This window comes from Colius striatus, chromosome Z (genome assembly GCF_028858725.1).
Source record: "Colius striatus isolate bColStr4 chromosome Z, bColStr4.1.hap1, whole genome shotgun sequence".
Lineage (NCBI taxonomy): Eukaryota > Metazoa > Chordata > Aves > Coliiformes > Coliidae > Colius > Colius striatus.
This window is the reverse complement of record NC_084790.1, coordinates 78,505,035-78,532,264: the sequence shown is the minus strand read 5'-3', so window position 1 is coordinate 78,532,264 and position 27,230 is coordinate 78,505,035. Positions and strand designations below refer to the sequence as shown.

The following is a 27,230-nucleotide window of genomic DNA, read 5'->3' as shown; positions in this document are numbered from 1 at the left end:
GGAAAAGTGTTTTTCAGCAGAGATGAATGTGCACAGGAACATAGGACAATGAAAAGTCTGATGAACTCAAAGGTCTAGCTCCTCCATCAATCCAAGTGCTTATGACATCTGTGGAAAAGGAACATGAAATCTCTCTTCACGAAACGGAAGCAATTCCCGTTGCAGATATGGAATGTGAGACACAGGCATTTCCTGCAACCATGCTGGAAACATGACTGTGAATAAAACTCTGGTTTGCCATCCTTTTGAAAATTGGGTCTGTCATGTATTATCAGAAACACAAATTAATTTTTTTGGCTCTTTCCTAAATCCCTTTGTACCTCAGTGGTCCTCAACACACCTCTGTTTATGGCATTGCAGTTGAGTGCAGCATTTCAAAGTAAATTTGTGGCCAAATTTAACATGAATGTAGATACACATACTGTCCTAATTAATAGTGGATTTAGGATTGTTAAGCATTCTGGTACCATAGTGTTGGGAAACTTCACATTTTATATAGAGAATAAAATTTTTTAGTTAGATTCTAAAGGATAGGAGGGAGACTGAAGAGGAAAGAGTTATACTCTTTCTGGTTTAACTAATGGTAAAACAGTGTACTTCTTTCACTGTGACAGCCCAACAGGGACAATATAGAATAAGGAACCATGATTGTATTTTAAAGGAGAGAACAAAGAGTATCCATGGGCAGGGGAAAGAGGACTGTTGCAATGGATGGAAGTGTAGCACATGCTGGAGGAGAGACTATCAGAGTTCATCCAGTCCATCTGTTAGTTCAAATGCTGGATCAACTTAAGCCTTTTACCATGTTGTCAAACGTCTTTTGAAGACTATCAGTGACAGGGATCAATAAAACCTCACAGCTATGTCTGTAGTTACTATGATACCCTGTGGATACCCATGGTATTAATCAGATTTGCTGACTGGCAAATCTTTCTCCTGTCACACTCTCAAGGTCCACCAAGACAGGACAGATATTAAAGATGTCTGTATCGATATTCCCTCAACCACTGTTCAGAAGGCTGAAGTTTGGAGTATAATATTTAGTTCAATTGTATTAAACCCACGACAATTTCCAGCTGAAGAATAAGTAGGGAGCTTGACCATCTGAATTCTATTCTCCCCAAGAAGGTATTTCCCCAGACTGGGGAAGATACATCTTTCTGCCACTTCATTTCTCTTCTTAACCCTTGTCTGCTCCCCATGCTCCTTGCTCCTAGAGTGTCTGTCTAATAATAATAATAATAATAAAATGTTCCATAGATGGCAAGAGGAAACTTAATTATTTTCCTCTCAGTGTTTCTCCCTATAATTGGTGTCTTTCATGTCAAGATGATCTCAATTTGTATTATGGGCTCCGTGCAGGCAGCACTTTTTCTTTGGTCTATAAAGAAATTGTCAAGTGTATAAATCACAGTGTACATTAAATTACACTAGCCTTTTACTTATTAATTTCCCCAGTTTTTTTATTCGCAGTCTGTTGGATGCCTATTCTTTCCCTCTTTTTTTTCCCTTTTCTTGAGGATCATCTCCTTTTTCTCACACTCCAATCTCAAAAAAAAAAAAAAATCAAAAAACAAAAAACCAAGACAAAAACAAATCCCAAATGCTTATTCTCCTCTCATTTTTACTAAAGTGATTGATGGTCTCCTCTGCCCTCTACAAACTAACCATATCCAATTAAACAAGTAGGAAATCATCTATTTAGTTTTTTTAAAGGCTGGATCCAAAACTTCCTTGACTTCAGTGGGGATTTAGTATGATCTTTAACAGACTTCAATACCTTTGTTTTTAGATTTATGGAGTGTTCTGCACTGCAAGGCTATGTCCATTTTGGACTCCAGACATTGCCTTTCAGGGCTGTATGCACTACACCTCCTACAAATTCCTGGCTACTACGACATTTTCTCTCACTCCCTGCTTGGGATGCAGGTTCTGGTGGTCTTTGAGTGAGCACCAGAGACCTCAGAACACCCTCCTGTGACCATTGGAGTTAGATTAGTTGTTCTACCCACATTAGGAACTCATACAACCTACATGAAGCTGTCAAAAGTTAACAGGTCTCAAGTTAGACCTTGGTACATGGATGGTGTCGACACTTGACCTGCCATAAACGTAAACCAGTTGCAGTGGTTGAACAGCTGCGAGAAGTTAAAGCATAGGAACTGGGTAGTTTGCTTTATTATCCTGGGCTTGAGAAACCAAGATGGGTTTCATCTCACCTAACTCTAGATAAATAGACTATTTATCTGATCAGTGGTGAGAAACAGGTGCTGAAGAAGAGGATGCTGTTGTCTTTTTCATGTCAGACACCAATCTGAAGAGTGGCTTAAAATTACACTTTTTAGATCTTTGGAGTTATATGACATAAATTACCCTTCTCATCTGTGTGATGTTAGGTCTTTAAATGTCTGTAACAGCTAGCTGCTTGCATGTGGTTACAGGATCCCTATGGCAAGATGTCCATCCTGCTTCCGCATGAATCACTGTCAGCCCTGCTGGTATCTTGTGATATGGCTGTGAAAAACAGTTCTCTACAGCTGCAGAAGCAGTGGCTGATACAAGGTTTATCCAATGCTAGATACTTCAACTATCTGGCATTTCCTAGATTCAGGAGAGCAGAAATTACTCAGCAGCATCTAGAGCCACCGGTTCTTCTCCTGATCATGATTCTAGCAGTAGTCAATTTATGGCTAAGTACATTTTCCTCCTGAGACAACAATGCAGCAGGATCTGCTAGGCTTTCCATCATCTTAACCTACTTGTCAGCCAGCTTGATAACTTTTTTATTACTAAATATGTGTGCAGAGCAATTAGAATAAATCCAAACGATTATGAACTGAAAGGAAATTAGGAAAAAAAGAAAACTAACAGCCTTGCTGCCTAACTCTGATTAGCAACAAACAAGGTAGCTGAAGATACCCTATGACACTCCTCAAGCAATTTGTAGTCTGGCTTTATTAAGAAGTAATAATTAAGTTCTACTTAGGAGTGTTCATGCACAGAAATATATTTTGAATAGTCTACCTGCATAGCATGTGGGTTGTTTTAAGTGACATGGAGAAAGAGTCAGGGAAGGGCTTTCAGGTAGAAATCTCATCTGGTTCTGATCCAATCTGCATCTCCAGCAGTTAACAGGAGAGGTATATCCTCACCACTGTTAATCAGATATCTGTAACATGTTAAGTGTTATCAGTGCATTTAATTGTAGGCATCTGTTTCCCTCTCTCCTGACAGTGAGCAGTTCTAGGGAGAGCGGTGGTCCCCAATTCTTCTGTTGAGAGATAGAAGGATAAGTTAGAGCATGGAAAATCTATTCATAGTATGCTAGCAAGAATTTTATTTTTTCTTGTCTTGATGTGAGAAAGGAAAAATATTTTTGCAAAAACAACAGAGGGAGGTATTTTGACTCATATCCCACCCTCTCCTTCCCTCCTAAAAATCTCAATGACCAATGCTCCTGCAACATTTATGCAAATCATATCCAAATCCTGTGCCCCAAACATGAAATGAAGTCTGCTATATTATGGCTGATTACTTTCTGAGCTAATGGTGGAGGTAGAATTTGCTTTTAGTTTTCTTTTCATCACACCAATCTCAAGAAATATTTGCAATTAAAGTTTCACTGATTCCAATATTCTCACAAAGCATTTCTGCTCTGACACAGAAGTGTTTTCAGAGGAAACTATGAGAAATTTTAAAAGTTTTGTTTAAAATTTCATGACTTGTATGAAATGAGTCAGATTCCTTTCCCAATGTGACTCAATAGAGCTCCTATCAGATAAATGAGGTGACGCTGATTTACTTCAGACCAAGAAGGAACCTGTACTCTGTGATTCTTTCTTTGCTTACTAATAGCTTTTTACCCCTTCATGGAGTAAGTTCCGGTGCTATCTGTGATGTATGGTAAAAAACTCACAAAGCAAGCCTCTGTATGTGAATGTTTGATTCCTCACTATTAATTATGTGCCTCTCTTTGCTGTTTCTTACAGATGAACAGACCAATCCAGGTGAAACCAGCGGACAGCGAAAGCCGAGGAGGTAGTTGACTGCATTGCTTTCAGACACAGTGCTAAGTATAATTGTTGTCTCTGGCTTCTCTCAGGCAATGTGCTGATCAATTAGTAACGTAATCACTGCCAAAGAAATTCCCTGTGCAGCAAAGATTCTCTTTATTAAATCTCCTTTACTTCATCTTGCTTTCCTCATATTCAATTATTATTTGATTTTAAAAGGCAGGCAGGTGCCAGTGATTGCCTGGGAAACAAATAACTGCCTAGTTAAGAAGTGAAGCATCAGGCACTGACAACAAAGTTTAACAGTTGTGACGGAAGTGTAGGGTTTTTCAGACCTGTGCTGGGCTGAGCTGCAGAGGTGTTTAATTTGGTTAGGATAAAGTAGGTATTTTGTGGTTTCTGTGATTGTGCTTTTTCTGCTTGGACTGAAGCAATTCTACTTTTGGAAAAAGCAAATTCTGACGTAGAAGGGTTTTGTGCACCTGAATCAGCTTATCTGGATAAACCTGTCGTAGAAACTGAAGACTTCTCTCAGTCCCAGGGAGTTATTCAGGATTTGCACAGGTCTAGCTGAAATCAGGAGCTGGTGTTTTGCTTTTCCAGCCCTTGCAGTGGATTTAGAAGGCTTTACTAAGTAACTGTTCAATAGATCACTAGTGATAAGGTGTTTCCTGTAAAAGGTTTTCTACCAAAACTGATGTAGTGATACTTCACTGTATTCTTCTAATAGGAGCCTATTTGTCACATCAAACACAGAGCTCACAGAGAAAGAGTGAGACAGTCTGTTATTGTGGATAAATTACCATTCTAATTTTTTCCCCTGTATCTGTATATTTATGTATATATAGACACACACACACATATATATATATATAATGACGTGGTGCTTCCTTCATCCCTATCCCTATCTCTTTGGGAAAAAACAGAGGGTTTTGACCATATATGTTGTAAAACCACTAGTGCTTATGTACCATATAAATGTGGGAGGATATTTTTCCATTTAGTAATGATGTGGCTTGTAGATGTGTGAAAACTCTTTAATTTCTACCATAGACATAAACTCTTACTCATTTATGAGATTAATATCTTTGTGCTGGAAGTAGAGGAAATCTCCAGCAACAACTACTTAAAAAGAGTAAAGTGCCTCTCAGACAAAAGGCACTGAAATTGTAGGGGTTTTTTCAGTTGAAAGCTTTGGATTCCAGAGGCTTTGACTGCGTCAGTGTGAGGCTGAAACTCTCCAGTGACTCAAGTCATTGGAAGACTTTGTATGTAGCTTGTAGTTAAAGCGCTGATGTTACGGGGTGGTGAAACCAGCAGGTTGACAGAGGCTCTGTAAGGAAGGGCTGTAGTGCCATGTAATTGCAGAACAGGAGAGTCAAGTGCTGGAAAAATGCCAGAAAGCTCAGGGATAAATATTGCACTTTTAGGGTCTCTGTAAAGTAAATTTGAGGGAATTTGGCCAACACTGGGCAGAAAGTACTTGATGAGCTCTGTGATTTCAAGTTCTGCTATAAAAGTCTGTGGCACATTTGTAACCTACAACAAAGACACATCACATCATACAGCATCATCCGGTGCCTTTTAACAGAACCAGGTCAAGTTTCCCCCTTTCCCTTCCAGTTCTGGCTCTGTGTCTGAGTAAGAGTGGGTAAGCCGTGGGCATTTGTCAACACCGATCTCCTAGAGGGGAAAGGGAAAGGCTCAGCTGCCTGGGCAAATGAGGGGACATTATGCATATTCCAGTGGAGCTGTCATGCCGACAGCGAGAGTGAAGGGAGGGCCTTTTGTCTATTTAATTAGACATACCAAAAAATAATAATTAGGCTGGCCAATTTGCTTAGTGTGCCTACAGGGTATGTGGCTCCCAAATACTTCTTTTTTTTTTTTTTTAATGCAAATCACTAATAGAGAACACATGCCTGGCTTTCTGGGAAGGGTTTTCAAACTCCTTTGCGGAGAGCAGCTGGTTCAGGAGGGTGGTCTGAACTGCAAAGGGCTCTGGTAGAGGTTTGATTCCACATCATCCGTCACACCAGTGGTTCCCTCCCTATTGTATTTTAGCTGGTAATTCCTCTCAACACACACAAATCCTTCATCTTTTTTTCACCCACTCTGCTCCTATATTGCTCCTGTTGGTGATGATCATAATGCAGAGGCTAAGTAGGCACACTCATCATTGGCGTGAAAGACACATTGTCCTAATTCCCCACTGACAAGCTGCTTCTGGGCTAGTGATGTTCCACGATGGCATGACTCAAGGGCAACTATGGGAGAAAAGAACAATTGGCACCCAAGGGATGCATTGTATGAAAACTTAAGCTGTTCGGGAGCCCACTGGTTAAAGCAGGCAAGGCAAACAGAATGCTAAAAAGGAGGCTGTGTGTTTTAGGAGCACATGAAAAGACTCCATTAGGGCTGAAAGATAAAGGTCAACTTCAGCAACAAAGAAACTTAAGTTGTAGCCTGTTCTACCCCATCTGTGTACTGGGATGGGACGTGAGAGAAGGAAGGAGGCTAGGAAGATGAAGCAGCTCTTCTACACAGCACAAGACTTTCATCTGTCCAAGGACCAGACTAAATTTACCTCTGTCTTCTGGCTTATGGGGAGTTTTGGTGCCAAGACAAAGTATTAAAGAAAGAATGCAGTGTTCTTTGAAACTGCAGTTTGCAAGGAGGCTTTAACTGGAAATGCCAAGCAATGTTCTTGAGGAAATGAGATTGTGTTTTGTATAAGGGTAGATACCTGCATTTTGCTAAAATGTAAATCTTTAACTTTTTCAGTAAGTTCTCCCACAGCCCAAAGCTGATGGGAATCCAAAATTTACTCTCACACTACAACCAGGTTTTTTTCTGTTGTTCTGGAATTTGAATTTCTTTGGTCTTTAACCCTTACTATGTCTTGCTTCTCAGTTGAATTGAACATGAGTGTATTGGCATTTAGTGTGTGTGAGTGAGAATTTCAGACTATCAGACCATCTAGGTTTGGGGAAGAATTCAAAATGTTACTTAGCCCAAGTTGTACTGAACCTAACAAAATAGAAATGCTGACTAACCTTTATTAGTTTTGCTGGTTTTAATATTTTGTTTGTTAATTCTCATATTGGACTAGGAAGAAGACAGGGTATGCAATCCTTTTCAATAAAAACTGATGTTATTTACATTTGCCTAATCTCACAGGAACTAGAAATGACTGTATCCTCAGTCATTTCTTTAGGGAAACAGTACAAATTAATTGGAAATTTTTTTGCATTCTCACTTAGTTGTACATGTGTGTATAGTCAAGCAAGAAAACTTTATGTAAAGATATTCCTTCTATAAAACACTTCATGAAGCTGCAAATACCTGACCAGAAAGTCAGAGTCCTTTGACATTTCATTATAATAGTGACAGAGCTGATAGAATATGATAAAAAGGCAGCAATTCTGTACATTGTTCTGAAAAATCAGAGTGTAGCTGTAGCTCTACTACGGTGGTCTTAAAAAAAAATCTCATTGGCTTTTGTGTTGTCTAACTTTTAGCTCAATGAAACAGAAACTACTTTGCCATAGATTAGGTAGTCCAATATGTTTTTATGGATGTAAACTATAACTCCATGTTAAAATCAGAACATGACAATTCCCAGTTAAACTGATAGAATTTTTTATTATTTTCATCCTGTTGATGATTTTTCTTGGTTCCTTGTCTCATGTTCAGCTCTAAATACAATATCAGTAAATATCAGTTTTGCAAAAAGATTTCAAATTTTTTTGTGGTTTGGGGCAAAAGTTTGGAGATATTTCTTATTTTATCCATAATATCTCTAGTTCTCACTTGAGAACTTGCACTGTAGCTGGCAGGGTTAACCTATGATACATGCAACTCTGAAGTCCCACTAGGTTGTACAGGGAGCAAATTGTTTTAAAAGGAATGGACTCCCCTGCTCTTCAGTTGCAGTCTGTTAGTGATGCTTAGATACTCCATTACACCCACATTCCTCTCAAAGGACAGAGGAAGGTCCGTGAAGGAAGGTATGCAAAGATACAGACAGTGTGCTATCCAGGCCAAGTGTTAATATGTCTACCAAGAAACACTTCACAGTGGTTTTGGGGTCCTCCTGCATTTTATAGAACACATATAGAAGATTCCTGGACTAAAGAAAATAAAAAGGTAAAGTCCAACGTGGTTTAGAGTTGAAAAGGTACAATGTCCTGCAGAGAGGGTGAGAGATTTACAGGAGAATCTGCAGTTCATCACATTGTAGTGTTTCCTTTATGCAAGACTTCACAAACCTGCTGGAACTTCTGTCTATGTGTGTGCTTTCAAGTGATTTTTTTTGTCTGTATTTGGGGGAGGTGGTGCAGTCTGGTCTTTTTGTCTATTTTTTGAAGGACATGATAGCAGCAGCTGAAAAGTTTGAACTTTGTATTTCAACTGACTTGCATCACTTCTCTATCCTTTACTCAATGTGCAGTCTCTTGAATAACCTACTTGGTAATGGTTTATTCCATCTTTGGAAGAAAAAGGCTAAGCACTCATAGTAAATGGTAAAACAGTGGTGCCTTGCTCATACACTATGATCTGCTTCTTTTATTCCCTTACATCAACTCAGAAATGATGATGAGGTCAGAATGGCCTCTTAATGGTTTCTAAGCCCTGTTTCTCCAGGCTTTTGTCCAGACCTGTTTTTTAATTCCTGCATCTCTAGCTCTCAACAGCTATCTGTTGCAGCTGGCAGGGTTTATCTGTGACAAACTCAGCACAAGATCCCAGTAACTATTTGGTATTTAGCTGTTTGCTGTTTAACTGATCAGAATTTTGTACTTTGTGCAAATGGCCAAACCACTCAGGAAGCTTCCTATGCAGTTACCACACAGATCCAGGCTTATTTAGGTGCCGCAATCAAGCAGTACTACTGGTTGCCTTCAGTTTAGTTTGGCTTCATACTGGTATAACAATACCACATGGAGCTGTCATCTTCTTCTTTTTCTTCTTCTTCTGCTTCTTCTTCTTCTTCTTCCTTGGAAGTACTTTGTGAAGATTAAATTTGATTTCTCAGACCTTTAGACCAGACAGGTCCGAAAAAAAGAATTAAGAATAAATAAGGAAGTGGCAATCTTGAGAGAGGTAAGCTATAAGATCTGTATTCAAGACATCTGGACAAATCATTTACCACACTTGGGGCTTCATACTGCTCTTTCATTTCCTCGATGCCCACAGTAGTTTAAATGTCTCCCTTTTTATCTTCCCTTGCAGTTTGAAAGGAGATTTGCAGTTCCATATCAAACCTTCCTCAGTTTTGTACATTTTCTTTTCCTGCAACTTGCCCCAGATATAGTTAATCAGCTGGCTTTTATTGCAGAAGGAATTATGGGGAAAAAAAACCCAAAAAACACACCAAAAAAATCACCACACCTAAATCTAAAGAACCTTATTAATTACGTGTTCAATATTAAACAACACAGTGGTGATCAGTTGCAATATCTCTGTGTTTAACCTAAAGAGCTGGAATGACAATTTAAAATTAATCTAATATCCTACTAAAAAAGCCACTGGGAGAGAATTTGAGTTCATGAGTCAAAAGAAAATAGAAGAATTGAGAACCTAACCAAAAGATGTTGATGTTTAACTAGTAGGTAGATTTCTTGCATTAGGGGAAGAGTCAGGATCAACAGAAAATCTTTCTGTCATTGAGAGTGGGCTCATGAGGAATGGCCATCAGAGATGCTATGGTATCAGGAGGAAGAGGTGTCAGTGACTTGTGTGTCTCCATATATCTAGTCAAGAGCTGGGAAAGGAGATGCACTTAGGACTGTGAAGGCCACTTTAGATATCTCAGTCTTCGGCATCACGTTATCCCCTTCTGGCCTTTATGTCATGGTTTTCTCCCCATGTGAACAGAGTCCAGGGCAGAATGCCACCCAGATTTAGACATTTCTTTAGTTCAGGTCAAGTCACAGTCTTTGAAAGGCAGAACCAAGATTCAGTCACCACTGTGTGTGATGGAATCTTTTACAGCAACATTCAAAGCCACCGTGTTAAAAGGGAACCTGTCCACTGGATTTTATTTCAGATCTGAATATCTGTTAATATCTGTTGTGTTTTACCTTTAGCTCTAAGAGAAATTTGATCTCTAAAGAACATTTTAGCGCTTATAAAATTATCTTTTTCTAGTTGTGGCTTCTTGTGAGACTGATTACAGTCTATGGGAAATGAGAATTTCCTGTTTTTTAGTGGAAATTCAGGACTACACGACCCTACTGACAGCTGACACTCTGTTGTCCTCACAATGCTGTATCTTCAAGCAGACAGAATGTACCAGCATGCAAATGGATCAGTTAATTCAAACTGGCCCTAAATGACCCCCTTTGTACTATCCACTGTCTGTTAAAACTTAATTCTGAGGGAGAGAAAAAGGCTCTGCTGGATCCTCATGTATAATGTTGTATATTAGATGACTCTGATGAAGGCTGATGTGCTCTACTCCATAATGACCTGCTCAAAAATATAAGCGACATCAAACTTTTGTTCACGTCTGCCCTTTCCATCGTGATTGAAATCAATGGAAGTGTGCCCATCAATAGGAATTGGAAAACATCCACAGGACGTTGTGTTCTAGCACATATCCTAAGGACAACCTTTCAAAAGCAAGTATTAAGAGAATAAAAGGGAAAAAAAAACCAAAACCCATTTTTCATAAAGCATCTGTAACCGAATGGTTTACTGACAAGAAGAAGGAGAGTTTACTGCAGAGACTGGGGAGAGACCAGGGAGCTCATTGCCTTTAGGTTTTGAATTGGTTCAGTTCTCACTTTTGATCAATTATGTAATTTCAATTCCCTTCTTTTTCTCACCTTTCCTGCATTGCCTTCTGAGGTTGTGATGTGCATTTATTTGTTTATTTCTTGTGGCTAGTGCCTTTGGCATTCCTGCATGTCAGGCTGTCAGTGTAATAGGGTTAAGACACTGGAAAAAGCCTGTACCTGTGCCCAAAATGATGTGTACAGGACCAAAGAACAAGTACGGTGGATAACCAAGGGCCCTCAAACTGCAGAGAGATATTTGGAGGTTTTTCAACAATGAGCACAAATGTAAGAGGTGGTGAGAGGGGGAGGGTGAAGGAGATAAAAAATTTAAGTCTATAAAAAATTCTACCTCTGTAAATACAGCTCAAATACAACCTCCTAGGTGAACTCAGCGACGCATTACATTCCTAGTATCTTTTTTTAATGTAAAGGTTGCTTGTCAATGGGTTTTTATACAGCATTAATAATACATTTATAGATACGCTTCACAACTAATTGCAAAGCATTTATGGCACTGAACAGTTAGAATGCATTATGATAATCACTCCTCGTGCGTTGACTTTATTGTAAAGCTTTTGCTGATCATTATAATTGGCTTGTTATTACACAGGGATATAATAACACCTCTCTGTATAGTAGTTTATAGTGCATCAATAGCAAATGCATTCCCTTTATTGGAAGCAATGTGCATTTTATTAGAATATAGCTGAATAAGTGCAATCCATGTAGACAAATGAAGTTTCTAATGAACTGTCTCACAAAAGAGCCAAAATAACAAGCCATTTAGTATGTATTTTTCTATTGCCGAACTTGTATTTATGGTTACATGGACTTTTCTTTAAAAAAAGTTTGGCTATTCCTTCAGGGAAGCATTGTGGAGAAAGTGAACATACAGGCCATTTTTCTGCCTGAAATTGAATAAAGTAAGGGTGACTGCTGCTCACACCTTACAGGTTTCATTTGCTTGTTAAGATTTTCCACACTTCGTACTTGTGTGTTTTGTCTGACATTCACAAAGGATCAAAAAGTTTTCACACAAAGTCCAAGCCTAGTTCCTACAGCAGTAAGCACCAACATTCCCTGTACAATCAACAATGTGTTAGGCTTGAGGGGCTTGCAATTGTCTTTACTCTTGTTGTGTGGGTTCTTTTTCTGTATTTCACCAAGTGATAGTTTAATGAAAATGCACAAGCAGTCTCTGGGCAGGGCCTGTAATGCATAATGTCAAAATGTTATCGTTGCTGATTGTTGTATGAGGAAGGCGAAGGTCTCAGAAGAGGTCTGGTGCAAAATGTGATCTAAGGAGAAATGACAAAGAGAAGAATTAGTACAAAGGAAACTGAGGCATCTGTTAGAAAACTCACAGGTTGGAGACCACTTAGAATTAGAATAAAAAGAGATATGTTTTAGATTTAACAACAAAAAAGTACCATAAGGCATTCCCCTACCTTACATCATGACTCTAGGTCTGTATTTTAATTCTGGGAAGTTAATGACTGCATGCATCTGATATACACATATAATTAATGTATATTTGTTTATTTATCCAACTCCAACTGTAATCAATGTCTATCAAACACCTAAACACTTTTAAAGCCCTGGATCTAGATAAATAAGTTTGTTCTTTCCAGATCTGGTATAGTTTATACAGTTATACTGCTGCTTAAATTATTGCCAGGATATAAACTGATTCCACTGTTCACATAATGCTGTGTTCCTTCATAACTATCATTTCTTCATTGTGAGCTTGCAAAAATCTTTGACTTTAGAGTAATCCAGGGGGTTTCTGGAAAGTGAGTTTTAGTGTTATACAGGAGCTAGGAAATGTCTGGACTATAATCAATACTCTCACATGACTCTGTCCCCTGGCTAAACAGAGGTTACAATTGAGCAATTTAAAATAAGGCTGGCTCAACCCTGCAGTTTTGATGGAGACTGAAGTCTCTCTTTTCTGAGTGGGAATTTCAGTGAGAAGGATTTTACCCCTTGCCTGTAGAGATCCCAGATTATAGTATCACAGCTTGCAAGAAGTTTCAAGTCTTGTAGGTACTAGAGGTCAAGAAAACTTTTCCCCACAGCGCATACAATTTTTTTCAACCGCTGCATATATCTTACATCATGTATGTGAAATCTGTTTGGGAGGTACAAAATTCGCATGTAAATAATTTAACTCTCTGAGTAAACTTTATCTAGTGCTTTTACTCTGAAACTGAGCCTCTTAGGAGCCTTAGACTTGGAGACAAATAAATTTTCAATAGGGCTTCTATGCCAATTTCCTTAAAGTGATATTTCAGACAGGATTTACTTTGATTAGCTATAGTACCTAAATATTAGGTATATAGTCTAAGTTAGTCATCTAGGTTCCTGCTATGGAGAGTAGAGGGAGAGAGGTGCTTCCAAACTGTGATTCACCCCATGCTGAGACTGGTGGGATAAATGATGCTCAGAATTTTCCCTTCTGTCTCTCTCCACTGGATCTGGAATGAACCTATAGCAATTAACTCAGATTTAGATATCTCCCTTTCAGACACCTGAGGAGAAGTAAGATGAATCGCAACTTTCACCTTTTCATGCCACAGTTCTCCATCCATATTGTATGAATGATGATACTTGACTTTTCTGAATAAGATCTATGAATAAAAATTGCTACATAAAACCTATGAATTGTAGAAGAAGTTGGGGTTTTGTCCTGAAAAATGGAGGCATCTTTCTCCGTTAATGTGTTTGCTTCATAATGTTAGGGGAAGAATAAGAGGGATTGCATCCTGATCAGCCTGAGCAACAGAGATAATCTGATGAATTTTAACTGCTCTTTAAAGCCAGTTTTCATTTTTGTATTTGGGTTTGCCACTACTTTTATTCTCACAGCAAAAAGTGAACTCAAAAAAAAAAAAGGCTTCAAATTAAAAGCAGTGCATAACATGTGTCTTTAAAATGTGTTTTCATAATTAAGAAAAATATTTTTATCTTTAAAAACAGCTTGTTTTGGAATCTGTGATGGAAAGTGAATATGGCCTCTTGTAATATCATTTGTAGAGAGGTAATTTTCAAGGCAGCATTGCACTAAAACATTTTCCCCAAGGGAGGATAAACAGTTGGCTTCAATTAGTGAGGGACTGTTTCCTTTCTTTTCAATTTTAAGGGCAGTCTTGCAGCCTGATCCTGCACAGAGGAAGAGAAAGCTCTACACAGGGCAATAGAGTGCAGCCTAGGAGACTGAGGTTTTGTTTCTTTCCTTGCCACAGATTTTCTCCTTGACCTTGAAGAGGTTATTTAGGGTCAGGCTATTATTCTCACTCCATTTCTATCTAGTGACTAATATTATCTTTGACTGTCTGAATATAGACATAAAATTGGCCGAACATCCTGCTCTGATTCTAGTTTCCTTCTATAAAATAGCATTGGTGCTGAGAGGGTACATGCATTAAAGATTATTAGGTGCTCAGGTTCTCTAATCATTAGCTCCACAGAAGTAACTTGGTTAGATAAATAGAGAGATTCAAAAATGTCAAATGTGTTTCACTGCTCAAATCTCACATAAAGTCAATGGGCCTTGGGTGTTGAAATATTCCCTCTGAAAATCTCACTAAATAGTTATATTCTTCCAAATAGTTGGATCCAACTTTGTGGGGCTGATTCCTCACACTTTGACAGTGGATTCCATTCAACTTTGTTCCTGTAGGAGATTCTGCCTGCTCACACTTGTGGGAACTGCAGTGGGACGCATCCCTGGGCCAGGGTAGATTTGTTTTGTGTTGAGATTGACTCATGCACCAGAATAGAAGAGTGTTAAAAGCAAGGAATAACTCAAATCTATTAGAACTGGCCATAGTGGAGGCCAGCAAATCTAGTCTGCAGGAACTCATAGCTAGTAAAATACTTCCTACCCATAAACTGCCACATGAATGTTAATTAATTCTCCCAGATCTTTATTTTATCCATCTCTTGAGTTACTGATGTCAGGTGCATTGATTATAAACCACAAAAGGCCAACACTTCCGAACAGCCATCCAATTAACATGAAATTATGTTGCCATGATGTAAGGTGTGTTGCATGAGTTACTTTCTTCGGGTTTTGGTTTTTGGTTTTTTTTTTCCTTCCAAAATGACTACGACTATTATCATTATGAATAGCTAATGAAGAAGGGATGTGGGAATGGGCCAGAACCTCAGGCAAGGGAGAATGAAGATAGTACAAGTTTAATGACTTTAGAGATTGGACTGAACCAAAAGCAGTTTCTTCACTCCCTGGATCAGAAATCTAATTATTTACTATTCATCTTGTGGCACTGCCTGGGAGACCAGTTATGAACCATGACACCAGGTTCATTGTACAATACAGAATAGATGGAGGCCCTTTTTTCTTAAGAGCTTACTCTCTAAAGATAAGACCAGATACCCCAATTGGCTGCATGTCTGTCACACAGTGTCTTTCCATGTGCAACAAAAAGCACTGTGCTGGGTTACACAATTGGGAGTGAAACTAATATATCAGGCCAAGAGCTGAGGATTCAGGGTCTATCTGGGGAAGGCAAACAGTAAGAGCTGCCCTCAAGCAAAGCTCCTTTTTGGGGACATGTCCTATGGGGCAAAGCGAGTGACATCCTGAATAACATACACAAGACCATAAGCTAATTGCATGGCCTCCTTCTTGACAGAGACTCTCCTCCCTCACATTCACACCACGTGGTCCTGGTTGGCATATTTGGTCACAGCTGAGGTGAAGCAGCTGTCTTTGTTGTTCAAGTTTGGTAATGAAAACGAAACTGAGGTTCAGCAGATGCTGGAGGGACACTTCGCACTGACAGGGAGCTCATTATGCCATCCTGCCACCAGGTATAAGAGAGGCGGGGCAATGAACAATGTGAAGGAAGAGTACAGGAGGAAACCAGGATATAAGTATCCATAAATACCATCTGTCTCTTTCCAAGGAACTCTTCAAAGAGACCGGAGCCACCTAGAACAAAACAGGGGGCAGACATCATATCTCACAACAGAAATTCAAATCCTGATGCAAATGTATTCCTCAGTGTTTGCAATGAGCTGAATTTATCCTTGTCTCCTTGATCTCAGTGTGTGATCCAGCACTCTTCATTGGTATTACAAGCAACGTATTTTTTATTAGAGCCTGTAATGTTCCCTTATTGAAGTTTGGACTTTGAGAGGAAAGGCGAAAACACTGAAACAACTTGCCATTCTTCTGGTGTTTCTGGCTAGATTAAAAGGAAATGAATAGATTTTAGATCTGGAAGGAATCGTTAGGTCTCATTTAACCTCTTGCATAAACTGACAGTAAAATTTTACCCAGATGTTCTGTGTTGTGACTTCTGGCTTGCATTTGACTAAGGAAAAAAGAAATTTAGCAAGAGAATGACTCTTTTGAGGCTTGAGCACAACTTTGATATCAAACAGGTTGGAACTGAAGAGATGAGTTTTCTGAAAAGTTTTTAATCATTTTGAAAATCAGTTCAATTAGTAAGGATACATTTTTGCCATCAATTATGTGTAACAATTAGAGATAGTAGGACATATTTTCCCATCAAAATAATTTGAATGGGAACTTGCTTTGTGACCTAAATACACAAGCTTTTCCCCACCCTGCACCGCCCCACACACAAAGCCACAGGGGGCAATGTTTTCCAGGATTCTCTAAAGAGTCCTTAGAGTATCATTGTGATATTCCTGCAGCTGAACAGGTGAAAACCTTCATTTTGTCTACGGACACAATGGAGCTCATTGGGAGCACTGAGAGGGAAGCTTCCTGGAAAGTGATTATTCACATGCAGAGGAAGGAATTTGTATGACTTGACTCCTTCTACATGGTCCCAGACTAACAGTGATATCATTTTCCTCTTAACACTTTTCCATACCAACACAAATGTTTCTTCTCCGTGAGTTTCAGGCTTCCTAGTCTCACCTCATGCCAAACAGGTGAGATATTTCCAGTGGTTTTCAGAAAGTTATGTTGTCCCCATCTCAAAAGGAGTATCTCACCTGCCTTAGCCAGTGCTCAGAAAGAAATGGGTCTTATTGCATGTCGACAGACATTGTAGAGCAACAGCATTTCCATGGGCAAATAATCAGTGGAAAAAAAATCCTCCATTTTGCAGACATTAGTAACATGCTGACCTTTAACAACATTGCAAGCCTTCACTCTCTCTTTAAAGTATTATATCCGTCCTTTAGGCAAAAAACTTTTAGCTAAGGATTGAAATCAGCAGTGGATCATAATGCTGTCTCTGCTATTCAATTGCTCTGCTGTATTTAGGACCCATTTATTTCTAGCTATTTTTTTTCTGTCTTGAATCTAAAAAAAGAAGTGACCAGGCTGGCAGTGACATGTGATTAATAGATTGCACCTTTAGAAAAGAGTTAGCAGAAGGAGATTAGCATTGCAGCCTATTACTTATTAATTAAATGCAGACACCCTATTTATACCAATGCTGATGACATTAGTTCACGTCCATGCTTTGGGACTGCATTATCCATCCGGTCTCCTGGCATAGTAATGATTATTATTAAGCCAGTGGATGTTGTTGGGCTCCTTCTGTCACTCGCTTCTGTTATAAGCAGAAAAGGACAGCCCAGAAGTTAAAGGGCCAACATGAACTTTCTGTACAAATGTCTTCTCTGTCTCTGACAGCCTGGGTTACCTCAGCCATACCTCTTTGCTTCTTTGGGACACCACTGCTTACTACAGAACAAGGAGGATCTCTACCTCTTTATAACTCAGGGTGTAGTGAAAATTAAGCGTGAAGATGAGAACTTTTCCATTGTTTATAAGTGAAGGAATTACATCGCTAGACATATATGTACATACTGCCGCTATTTCAGTTAGCAGAATGGGAAAGAGCTTTCACAAGCCTTGCCATTTAGAAGTGCCAGAGTAGAATATTATATTCCACATGACACTTGTTTTGGTGTTCAAAAGAAAGTCCAGAAGCTGATCTGATGCTGAGGTTTCCATCATTCCCAGTAACTGTTTTCAAGATCCTGCTGTTAAAGGCAGGAAAACTGGAAAATATGTTGCAGGACTCACAATGGCTCAGAGAACCCATGGGCTGCTCCACTAGACATGAAACTTGGAACAAGCAGATTCCTGCACCCTTGAAAAAGATAAAGACATGTCAGTCCAGAATAAGGTTCTGCTTGGTTTATATCAGAAAATAGTTCTTTACCAGCTTCAGATAGATCATAAATAAAGACATGGCCGTTGATTGAACCCACAATAATGACATGAGTCAATAGACCTCATAGGTTACATACATGTTGCCTTCAGAGTGAAGATAAATATTCAGAGAAATCCTCACATTCGTCAATTGATGTCTTTGAAAAATTAGAGTTTGGGTATCCACAATCTCAGTGCTCAATTACTCCTGCAAAAACATGTCAGAAATGCTTAGGTTTGGTAAGCTTTTCCTGATAAGGTGCAATATGCACTATTTTCTTTGTTTGTGCTTGACTCTTTTTCCCTGCATTGAAGGACAGGTAAAACGCATGAACTAGTCACTTAAAGGTGCCTTCTCCATGTAAGAACCTGTTTTCATTGTCAGCAGGACTTTCTGCAACCAGGGCAAGCAGTCTGGTCCTGAAGGTTCTACTCTGTGAAAACTTTTAAGTCTCCAGCAGTACAGAGATGAGATCTGAAAGTAGCGTACACTCATGCAACTATTTAGAACTTGAGTCCAAAGCCTAATCAAATTCCAGAAGCTTTTGGACCAAACCATCCATGGAAGATTTCCCCAAAAACAGTACAAGTCCCTGAGCCTTAAGCATCTTTTTTTTTACCATAGATTTGGTGTTTGCTTCTTTGAATTTTCATCAGCAACCACGTTGCCTCTCTGAAAACTGAATATTATAATAGCCAACAATTAAAGGCAAATATTGAAGAGTCTTTCAGCATTATCTACACCATGCTATAATCTGAACACATGCAAAAGACATTCAAAAGATGAATGAAGAGAATGAATGGTATGATTTATCCTGGACCGTTTCTTATGGTGTGAAGTCTCCCTTTCACAGACTGATGAAGTGCAGAGACAGTTAGTGGATTTGCTACCAGGAAGGGCACATATTCATTTCCCCTCCTGCAAATGTATTTAGAGCTGAGATGTGAGCACAGGAAAAATTACAGCCAAAAAAAACAACCACTGAAAATGTAAACTCTAGTTTATTTTGGCAAGTTGATGCTGAAGAGAATGGGTTGAGAGTTAAAGAAGCTGGCATAGAAATTTTTGCTGAAGGATTTCTCCCTTTTGACCTTTTTTCTCTTTTTTTCCATTTTATTTTTCAGTCCTCCCCTTCTTGTACCTTTTCATAATTTCTTCCTATCAACATGCCTCAAATACTAAGCTAGTTATGAACATATCCATTCCTTAGCAAAGAAAAGATGAGTGGGAAGCAAAGTGAAACTGCAGTTCTTTTCTGTCTCCATTGCTGTACTAGCAACATAAAGCTCCTCACCTTTACTCACAAAGTGAATGAGGGCAGAAAGATGGCTTTTAAATGGGTGCTGTTTTGCTGGTTGTTGTAGATAACAGCCCTTCTGCAGCTCTGTCAGTGGCTTGCAAAACCACTTTCAGATTAAATCAGCCTCTTTGCCTTGCTCTGTGTATGAATGAGGAAGCTGATGAATGAGGAAGTAGTGATTTGGGAGCAGCACCTCACGACACATCTTGGAGAAAAAGTCATGTGTAAATCCTGTTCTATACCTTACTTAAATTTGGCCACCTTCTTTATTCATTTTTTTTCCGCTTTCTCCACTTCAGCTTTGCATGAGACTTCCAACTTTTGTAAATGTACTACAAGGTGAATCAAAGAGCAGGAGATGCATCTGTGGGGAGTCTGGAGGGAAGTTCCCTCTGTCCCAGCTTGTCAAGACCCTAGCACCCACCCATATGCATCTTCCCTGTGGATGGAGAATATCTTACTTCTGATATTACTATCAAAAAAAATAAAAAGAAAAAAAGAAAAGAAAAGATGGTGCTATCATCCTGGAGAGATTGCAGCCCCATTCCTGACCTCCCTGCTTCCTCTGTGGTGTAGGAATCTGTCATCATTAACCTGTCAGTTATATTATCTCCTGCACACAGCCATGCAAACATGCAGTAAAACACATACAAATGTCTGGTCACAAAAGACTCAGCAACTGCTCTTTCCAAATAAAACCACCTAAAAAGACATTGGTTTGGGATATTATCCTCTTAAAGCTCCTCTGAAGGTTTGATTTTTTTCCTCCCCTCATTTTATTTACATCCGTTTTACCTACACCATCCACATGCCAGGAAATCTTAGAACCATAAATGCATCTGTAGCACAAACAAAACTGTGCTTCAGAGAAATTGTTTGGATTCTCAGTGCCACAGCCTTGCCCTTTAAAATGAAAGGTATGCTTCTGCAAACCTCTCCTTCTCATCTAGACTTTTGTTTTCAGTGTTCTTGCTGCTGTGCTGCCTCTGCCAGTGATGGTATCACAGCTTCTCAAGCTTAGCAAGGACATTTGGCCCAGGGAGGTATTGAAATGACATCTTCAGAATCCAGAAGGTGCTTTGCCATTGAGTTGTCCTTAAAGTACCATCTTAAGAAGGTAATAGGAGACAATTTGCTTTAAGTTATCCCATCTATTGGTTTATGGGCTGGGACCAATAAAACCCTTGTTCTCTTTCCAAAGGAAATCAGACTTGTACAATCAAGCTGTTTGTAAGAGTGTGCCTGGGCCCATCTATCAGTCAATCTGTCAAGGGTTTCTCCTTTGAGCTTTGAACCCACTGGGTAATTTAACTTACTGTGGATGGGGTGGAAGAGGTCCCAAAGCTATTGTGTTCCTATAAATGTCATGAAAATAGGCAGCCAGGCAGAGCAGAGAGTTCTCATTAGTGCTCATAAGCCCATCTTTTATTAGACAGCAATGAACTCAAGGGGGTAGGGACACTGGAAGAGAGTTTCCACATTCGGCTGCCCATGAAGCAACTTGTTTCAGTGTGTGCATCCTGATACCCTGTCAAGAGGCCTCCTGTAGTAACAGTTTCTTGGTTTTAACAAGATATCAGTCAGATTTCTTAGCTTCTTTCTGGTGATTTCAACAATGCATCACACAGCAGAAAAGTCACAAAGATTTTGGGTCTTTTTTGCATTTCCCTTCCCTCCCCAGCTAAAGCCACTGGGGACAGCTCCTGCACATTGTTTAACAAGTAGTACAACATCAGAGGTGGCTGCTTGTCAGTGAGGAGTACCTGGAAGTAACAGGAAAAGCAACACAGGCTTATTAAATGGTTCTGGTATATCAGCATGTTGGCATATCAGCATCAGTACTGTTCTGACAGTAAGTTCATGTCTTTTATTCAATTGTATCTTCAGGTTGCCTGGACAGACTTCAGGGTTAAGAAAGGTGTGTCAACAAATCTTTTCTTTCCATACGGTCCAGCTTGTAGCAGTTCTTCTTCCATTAGTAGTGTTGAATGTTATCTGTTTGTCACATGGAATAAACAAACCTGAGCTGTTACTTGAAACATCCCTGTTCATCAAGAAGAGCAGGAAGGTACATTCTGAAGCAGAGTTCCAAAGCTCTGGTGTGTGGCAATAACCTAGCCAAAGGAGAGACAGTGCATTAGTTTAAATTCTGAAATCCCATGCTTTCCTAGGAGGATATAAAATCTCTGGGCATCATCCAAGAAACCCTCTGGACATGGGTATGCAGATGGAGGTGTTCAAAGTATAAGATGTAATGTACTACAGACAATCTAGAAGTGAAGCTCTCTAGCATAGATTTTTGATGTAGAATTGATAGACCATGGTTAGAAAGTGCAGGGAAACAGTGGAATTAAAAAAAAAAAGATATTAAAGAACACCCTTTTATTGTAAGGACAGTGTCAAATGATAACAGCAATATACCCACAGCTGGTACCAGTCATGTGGCAACCTGTCTTTCAAATAAAGGCTACTTGAAATCAACATTATGTCAGAGTTACTGCTTTTCACAAGCATCAGAAAATGTACCTTCCCCTTATTTCTTTGGATCAAGATTTTTCTAAGTGTACACTTAACGTTATTTGTTCTCATTGTAGCATTCTGGGTAAAAGAAAAGTAAGTTTAATTCTGCCTTTCAAAGAAAATCACACTAATTTGAATAAGTGGATTTGAGCATAACTAGGTACTATGTGGGCTGTGTGTGTACATGCATTGTTCAGGTCCTATGTCTTTTTAGAGTTTTTAAAAGTCAGTAGCAATTCTGCAGAAAAATTATGGGGTTTATTTTCAATTTGTCAAAGTTAGTGGGTGTTTTTTTTTAGAATTCATTCCTATATTCTTTTTACTGGAAGTAGTAATGCTTCATTTTTTTTCTCTCTTGTCTTTTTTATTTATTTCTCTTTTTTTCCCTACCTTTCTTTCTTCCACTGCCCTGCTTACCTCTCTTTTAGGTAATATCACTATAATTTCTAGAAGCTATAGCAAGCAAATGAAAGAATGGGACCAGGTTTTCTTTTTAAATGGCATTGACAAAGCAGTAGCTCGACAAAAGTTCTTAAACGTCAGTTTGATTTACTGTGGGGTACATTAGCACAGGCTTTGGTATACATTACACTATACATTACATTATACATTATCCTGCCAGAGTTACTTATATGTGTGAAAGACCAACAGGATGAAATTGTGAAAAAAAAAAAAAAAAAAAGATGGTTTCCATTTCTTCCCAGTGAATGGAAACAGAAAGCATGAGAAGATGGGAGACAGGGATGGGAGTGGAAGGCTCTTCCCCCAGATGTCAATTTCTGGTGACAAGGGCTCTGCACAGTGCTCTTGCATGCTATGGACTAATCTCTTTGTATAGACTGGTTGTATGAAAAGTAATGAACCAGACAAGGTCAGGCAGCTTGACAGCAGAAAGTGTTGCCAACACAACAAAAGATGTCCTTTTGTAGAAACTAAGGTTTATTTACTGGAAGCAGGCCACTTTCTATGGCCATCCCTCACCTTCACCCTCACAATTAGGTTATTTGGTCCAGATAATCTCATTTTCATCACTTAAAAAATCAAGCTAAGAATTAGATGAGAAATGTCTGCCTCAAGTATCTTTAAGTCTTCCTGTGTGAAGAAAGAAGTCAGAAGAAGAACAGAGTTTTACAGAGTTACTTCTAGCTACCTAAACCTTACAATTATCCCTTTTAGCTCAGCTTCGCTGGAAGGAAAACAACCTCAGAGCAATATCCAAGCCAAGCACGATTGGATTATAGCCTTTGCTGTCTAACAGCACAGCCAATACAAGGAAAAACACCTTTGCACTCAGTTGATGTTGAAATATTAATATTACTTGTCTTGTTCTTTGATATGATGTGAGGACAATGTCCACCAATCCCTCTGAAATGTTCTGTGGGTACAGGGATGGAACTATAAAGGGTTCATACAGAAGGCAAAATCTCTATGCTGTTCAGTACCTGACAGAGCTCTCTTAAGATAGGGGAAAGAATAGCTGTGGGCTCGGGTGAGATTTGTAGAGTTTCTTTCCATATTTCATGTAAGTCCCCCTTCCCGGTTCCCAACCTTACAATGAACTGTTGAACACATTGCTGAGTTAGGAAACCAAGACTGATACTCCAGGAACCAGATTCTCTCAGGTCATTCTTGGCTATACCTGTTCTGATGATGCATTGAGTATATAATTTTTTAGTATTTCCCATGGCTAATTAACTCTTAAAGTAATTGAGACTAGAATTTTACAAGTAAGATTTTAACTAAAGCTGTGCATGGTCTTAGTTTCTAAGAAATACTATTGAGAGTGCTTGAACAGCTCCCCACCATTATCATTTCTCTCTGCTGGCAATAGCAGAAACAGTTTGTTCTTTAACTCGAATTGTGGAAGTCCTGGCTTGTAGTCCCAGAGCCTCCACATTCCTCCATTATGATCCATAATGGATATCTTTGCACTTACACTTTATATTCATCTCCAAGTCTCTTGCTTCATTGAGGATGAAATTCAATCGAGACTTGGAAGCAATTCTTTCTCTCACTTGGCTTTCATTGGATTTGCTCAGACTCACTATTAAGGTATGGAACTAGTGAATGCTGTGAATCTCGGATGGGAAACATTACTTATTTGCTTTTTATTTTGTGGAGATGTAAGGCAGGAGTTGATCAGACATAGAAACTTCTGGAGTGATTTTTCCTAATGATGATCTTTGTTTCCTTATTTTTGAATGTAAAAAGCATAGTTCTCTCCCTTCCCAAAATTGCTCAATTTCTATAATTCACTAAGAAAAGAATCCATCTGTGGGCTGAGGATTTTTTTTTCCCACTTGCCAGAATCAGGCTTCAATGTTTAATTTATGGTTTTTGGGTTTGTTTTTTTGGTTCTTTTTATGTGAGTAAGGATGGAAAACAAACCTGAAAATCTTAGCTGACACCAAGTACAGTTTATCTTAACACCTCTGTGGGTATTGGTGAGCTCTCTATCAAGTCCCAAAAGTTTTAGAAAACATCTGGGTGCACACATGCCTGTTGGAGTTGAAGAAATATTCCTGTGCAATTTTGATTTTGTTATTGATAAAATGCAATACGTTCTTATTACTGAACTGGAACCCTCTCAACTGTCAGAGAAGCTGTTAGTAAAGAGGTTGCTAAAGATTAATGTCTGCATGTGTGTATGAGTGTGCATCAAGGTGAATAACAATAACCACTTTAGTCAGGTGCTCTTTTCAGTCCTTTTCTTTATGTCAGCTGTTTGGTAGGTTTTAATATTTTTTTTCCCTTCGGGGGATATTTAAGTGTGAAACACTGTTAGCTAAAAAGAAAGAAAACAAATGCAAAAACAAATAGAACTTGAAAACGACATTCATTCCCAACGGGTTGTGGTGACTGCAATTTACCTAGCTTTTCTGTGTCTCTTCAATTAGTATTATTTTGTAGAAATGAAATAGGGACATTCACTATAAGAAAAAATAACAATGAAGATGATCATCTGACTCAGCTCTTCATAGGAAGTATCTTAATCCTTGTTTCATGCAAGGAGGAAATAAGGGTGTGAGAGCCACTGAGTCTGGATGATATATGTTTCAGCATATTGAAACCTCTCTCCTTCCATTCCCTTCTTTTCCTTTTCCTTCTTCCCTTCCCACACAGTCAACTACTGCAATCTATGAAAAAACATGGAAAGCATGACTCTGGGTTTAGACCCGCACTCAGCCCTGAACCCAGCTTAATCTTGCTGAAGGAACGGTGTATTTCCATTCTCTGCAGACTTTCCCCTCTTTGCATCCTCAAGACCAATTTATCTTTTGTTTCAAACAAACCAGATTCAAGTGAACTATTTTCAAACACCGCGAATTCCAGTTTTGTATCTGTAGTTCACTAGAAGTTGCATCCCAGATCTGGAAGTGGTGATGGATGCAAAACATACGCCATGGGAAAAATAGACTGCTGCTCAATATATGATTGCTGGCTACAGAGTTAACCTGTACCCAACAGAGACGTCTGGTGAATGGTCTACAAGGGGAACTTTTCAGTTTCATTTATTTCCCAAATAAGTTTTGTTCTTTCATATATAGGAGCTAATCAGTCCAAGAGAGACATATGAAACAGCTTTCTGAAGGAGTCTTCATTGTTCAAGTCATTTAAAAATTGGCTGGACAATGAGCTGCAGGAATGTAGAGATTCATTTCACTCCATCCAAGGAGAAAAGTGAGTGTGCGAGATAGAGGAACTAATAAGTCTTTTATTTTGTTAATTGCTGTAATACTAAGAAAGAAAATGAGATGAGACCACTGCAGCAGGAGAGACCTCTGGACCAGAGGGGTTAACACTTGTCATTCTTAATCATACATTTAGGCTGTCATGACAAAAGGACTGCACAGGGTACGATCACAGACATTTCACGCAGCTCCATTTTCCCCACTGGCATCGTCTCTTTATGACTTATTGTGTTAATTAGCTCATTTACTCCATTCTGTGACAGGGCTGAATCCACAGTGATTGTCACCAGAGGAAGAGAGAGGGGACTTTGTGCCCAGATCCAGCGACTTTGCTGTTCGGTATCAGAGTGGCTTTTAAGGAGGTAGCTTTCTAGTCTTCCCCAGGGGAGCAGAATCTTCAGAAGTGGCAAAAAGGAAGATCTTCCCCTTCCCTCTGTTTTTCTGTGATTATTCCTGGGGCTTGCTGGACTGTGCTGAAATCTAGGAAGCTGCAGTCTAGTTTGGGAACTTGTCCCTGCAACCAACTGGACTGCAGTTCCCCCAAAATATTGTCATCAGCTTTGTGAGGTGGATCAACTGCTGAAGAGCAGCTCTGCAGAGAGAGACCTGGGAGTCCTGATTGGTAATAAATTAACCATGAGCCAGCAACATGCTCTCATGGCCAAGAAGGCCAATGGCATCCTGGGATGCATCAAGAAAAGTGTGGCCGGCAGGTCAAGGGAGCTTCTTCTCCACCTCTCCTCTGCTCTGGTGTGGCCTCATCTGGAGTTCTGTGTCCAGTTGTGGGCTCCTCGGCTCAAGTGGGACAGGGAACTTTTGGAGAGAGTCCAGCACAGGGCCACCAAGATGATCAGGGGACTAGAGCATCTTTCTTATTGGGAAAGGCATCTTGGACTGTTCAGCCTGTAGGAGACTAAGAGGAGACTTCATTAATGCTTACAAGTATTTGAAATATGTATGTCAAGGAGATGCAGTGTCTCATGATAGGACTAGGGGTAATGGCAAAAGCTGGAACATAAAAAGTTCCTCTTAAGGGAAAACTTCTTTGCTGTTCAGGTTAGGGAGCCCTGGCACAGGCTGCCCAGCAAGGGTATGGAGTCTCCATCTCTTGAGATTTTTTAAAACCCACCTGGACACATTCCTGTGAGACCTGATCTAGGTGGATCTGCTTTAGCAGGGGAGTTGGACTAGATGATCTCTAGAGGTCCCTTCTAACCCTACCATTCTGTGATTCTGTGAAATGATATACTATAGACCTGGAGGGTGAGGATTTTTATTTGTTTAGTTTTAAAGTAAAGCTAATATCATGAAAATCAGTGTTTCCTCATTATTTTTTTCTTTTGCCTTTCCAAAAAAAAGCATCTCAGACTTGACCAAACTGAACACTGTCCTAAGGAGAAGGGATGTGTCAGTCTAGTACAGAAATAAGTGTGGCTCAGGGGAAGGAGTGTCCCAGCCAGAGGATTGAAGGTTGTTATACAAATTAATGTGGTAATTACAGTATCATCTGGAGAAAGCAACTGTGACTGTGTCTCTGTTCTGCTAAGTACTGTACGCACTGTAATGAAAGAGAAGTCCTGGCATGGTTATAATCTCAGCAGACAAGTCAGAATAAAGGATTCATTATTACTGTGTCATAGATAAGGAGTCAAAGCCCAGAGACATTTTAAAGGTGCAACAGTCAGCATCACCTCTGGTGCTGTTTGGACATACTATGTGCAAGAGTAAATTGAAATTCTTGACAGAGGAAA

At 39.3% G+C, this 27,230-nt stretch overlaps 1 protein-coding gene across 47 annotated transcripts in view; it reads left to right on the top strand.

The window, feature by feature from the left end:
* The window catches only part of CELF4 (CUGBP Elav-like family member 4), a 688,894-nt gene that overhangs the window by 401,623 nt on the left and 260,041 nt on the right, over window positions 1-27,230 (top strand). For 24 of the 47 annotated variants that reach the window (XM_062019311.1, XM_062019290.1, XM_062019282.1 and 21 more), the window contains exon 3: window positions 3,990-4,038. In XM_062019311.1, the coding sequence (XP_061875295.1) occupies window positions 3,990-4,038 (49 nt within the window). Of the gene's footprint in view, window positions 1-3,989; window positions 4,042-5,343; window positions 5,349-27,230 lie in introns of those variants that run through there. The other 23 variants (XM_062019304.1, XM_062019324.1, XM_062019303.1 and 20 more) reach the window with 2 other exon arrangements.